This window comes from Melanaphis sacchari, unplaced genomic scaffold (genome assembly GCF_002803265.2).
Source record: "Melanaphis sacchari strain LSU unplaced genomic scaffold, SCAv2.0 Contig72_pilon_pilon, whole genome shotgun sequence".
NCBI lineage: Eukaryota > Metazoa > Arthropoda > Insecta > Hemiptera > Aphididae > Melanaphis > Melanaphis sacchari.
In genome coordinates, this window is record NW_020271519.1 from 744,860 (window position 1) to 747,743 (window position 2,884).

At 29.1% G+C, this 2,884-nt stretch overlaps 1 protein-coding gene across 1 annotated transcript; it reads right to left on the bottom strand.

The window, feature by feature from the left end:
* Positions 1-1,019: 1,019 nt before the first annotated feature.
* LOC112600819 (28S ribosomal protein S27, mitochondrial) lies at positions 1,020-2,672 on the bottom strand. The gene is made up of 2 exons (XM_025348130.1): positions 1,437-2,672; positions 1,020-1,379 (listed from the first exon to the last, which is right to left on the bottom strand). Exons 1-2 carry the CDS (start codon positions 2,475-2,477, stop codon positions 1,101-1,103), a joined length of 1,320 nt encoding a protein of 439 aa, XP_025203915.1. The 5' UTR covers positions 2,478-2,672; the 3' UTR covers positions 1,020-1,100.
* Between the last annotated feature and the right edge of the window lie 212 nt (positions 2,673-2,884).

Here is a 2,884-nt window from a genome sequence, read left to right on the forward strand (position 1 = left end):
ATGGATACCGATCTGCTTGACAAGAACTACGATTGATTACATTCGCACAAAAATTAGAATAATTTCGAATTAATCTTAATAAATTTATTTTAAGTAACATAGTGCATTAAAGCAATAATAATTTTTTCAGAAAAAATGTGATGGATAGGTATAACTAACCAGAATAAAACACTGTTATACGAATAACAGTATAATAGTATAACGGACAGGATTTAATATCTTATTACTGGCAAATGTTGCCAGTAATTTTTATTATCTTATCTATGTGTAAACAGGTATTTAACAATATTGGAAATTAATAAGTGACAAAAGTTGAATTTAGTTTAAATTTCGTTATAAACAAATTACTCATAAACATTAAATTTCATAATATGCTAATTTTGTAATCAGAAAAAAAGTTTTTATACATAATTGTTTAGAAAATATACTCTATCCAAATATGTGAAAAAAAATTGGTGTTACCATTTAACAATAAGCAAGTTGTATCAAAAGTGTTAAAAATTTAAAATTTATCTGAAAATGTGTAGTTAAGTACTATTTATCATTAAGTGTTAACCCCATTTCAATACAAAGTCATCGAATTGAAATATTTAGTGGTACCTATTAGCGCGAACAACTGTATAATTATTAATTATGTTTAGAGAACACAAGAAATGAAGAAATGCTCAAACTTCAATAGTTCTGGGCCAACAACAATTTATTCACTAACAAACTCCTAACAATTATAATTTGTATCTGTCTTTTATAATACTCAGTTTAATATATAATTGAGATTATAAACTTATAAAATACATCAACGGAAACTTATTATTTGAACTATCTTAAAAGAGTTAAAATAATAACTCAAATTAATGAAAACCTTAACTAAATTATCTATATCTACCAAATTAATCAACCCCGTTACACCACTATTGAATGGATTTCAATGAGTTAAAGATAATCAAACAAATAACTATATTTCTAAAGTATCAAGAGAAGATACTAACAAAATAAAAAAATTATTAACAAAACAAATTGTAGTAGATTTATATGTGAATATTTATTCATCATTACTATAACCATGTAATTTTTAACTTAACTTATAAAATTTATAGTTTAATTTAATCTCGTTTAAAACCAGGTTTTCTGATTTCTGGCGGTACATATGTTAAATCATCTTTAAGACTTTTGTCTTTAATTACTGTCTTTTTCATTCGTTTCAATTTTTCTTCTTTAACTAAGTCATGTTTGTGTTCATTATCAAAGAAGAACAACAACTGTTCTTTTTCTTTGAGATCCTGTTTGGCTTGTTGAACTTTTTGTAAACGTTTCAACTTATTTAAATGATCAAGGTACCTAGATAGCTCTTCTCTCCTGAAAGATTCCCATTGTTTGTATATCTGAAATCAAATTAAATATTGTAAATAATATTTTTAGTTTGCTTTAATTATACATACTATTTTTTGATTCTGTATTTCTGTTTCTTCATTTTTGGTTACTGCCTCTTTTACAAAATTGTTTGTTTCATCAGTCAAACTTTTGTTTTCAATTTGTAATTTCGCAAGTGCATCTTTTAGCTCCTCAGCATTTTCGGGTGCTCGTTTATCTATTGCAGTAACTGCCAACTCTACTGTTTCTGGATAAATAGAACTGTTAAGTTTTTCAATATGACTTCTAAAATCATTCCATTGGTTATAATAAGCTAATCCAAGAGTCTTAAAACTATTTCCCAGTATAGTATTATCAATTTTACTGCTAATTGCCAACATGGTTTTTCCAACCAAGTGATCACTGTCTGTCAAATCAAAATGATTATCAAAATAAGGATTTCTTAAAAAGTCTACACGTACTCTTCTATCTTCTTCATCGTCATCATCATTATTAATTGTTTCTTCTGTTTCTATTTTTGCTTCTTCCCATTCAGTTGGATTGGTGATATATTTCAAACAGGTATATAATCCCATGGCTTTGGTAATATCATTGTCTAGTTCTTCTTGTAACATTTGGTTGGAGACAATAACTATAGCATTCCGAATATCGTTGCCTTTAATGAAACGGTCCATTAGTAAGTTACACAGATAGTAATCAGGGAAAATTCCGTAATTGAGCCGATCCTTTAATATCCTGACAAGATCTTTGACACAATTTGATGCTAAAAGCAATCGTACAACAGCATGATGTGTTGATGGGAGCATTGTGTCGGTCTGAGCCGATAAACGAAACTTATGTGTGAGTTCCTCTAACTCATCTAAGTATGAATTATCCGTCAACGAGTTGGCGAACACATCTAGATCCACAGCACTGATTTGCTTCGACCCGTGTTCCATTGTAGTCGACAACTTGTGGTACAGCACTTCAGGTTCGACTTTCCTCAGCAATGAACAATCCAGTCGTTGTTGCCACACGTCATCACACCCGTACGCCTCAGACAGAAACGATCTAGTCCAACGCAATCGGCGGCCAACTAATGTGGCCAGCGATTTCTTCAAAGTAAACATTGTTAGTGACTTTAACAACTAACACGTTTTATGATTAGTTACGACTAAAATAAATGCATGGTTAATATTTATTAATAGAAGAGAAAAAAAGGTATGAGGTAACAAAACGTTTCGAAAAATATTAGTTGGTAGTATCTAGTTAGTAGTTAATAAACGAAGATATTTGCTCTTCAGTAAAAACGAAAGACTTAAAACTAAAAACATGCTTATTTTATTATCATTTATCAATTCAATTACAAGCGGCCTATTATCATATAATGATAACACCGGGTGTTTTTGATAGTAGTTATCTAGTTGAATAAGAGGCATGTAGAATTGTAATTTGTATAGAATCATAAAAAATAATTTACTAGACAGCAGCATATAATTCGTTTTGTAATTGATGTTTTAATTATTAATTTCAGCTT

Excerpts from the sequence above, each read along its gene's own strand:
- LOC112600819 (XM_025348130.1), bottom strand. The coding sequence starts at position 2,477 with ATGTTTACTTTGAAGAAATCGCTGGCCACATTAGTTGGCCGCCGATTG. Across the intron at positions 1,380-1,436 it reads AAATACAGAATCAAAAAATA|ATATACAAACAATGGGAATC; the intron begins GTATGTATAATT and ends ATTTGATTTCAG.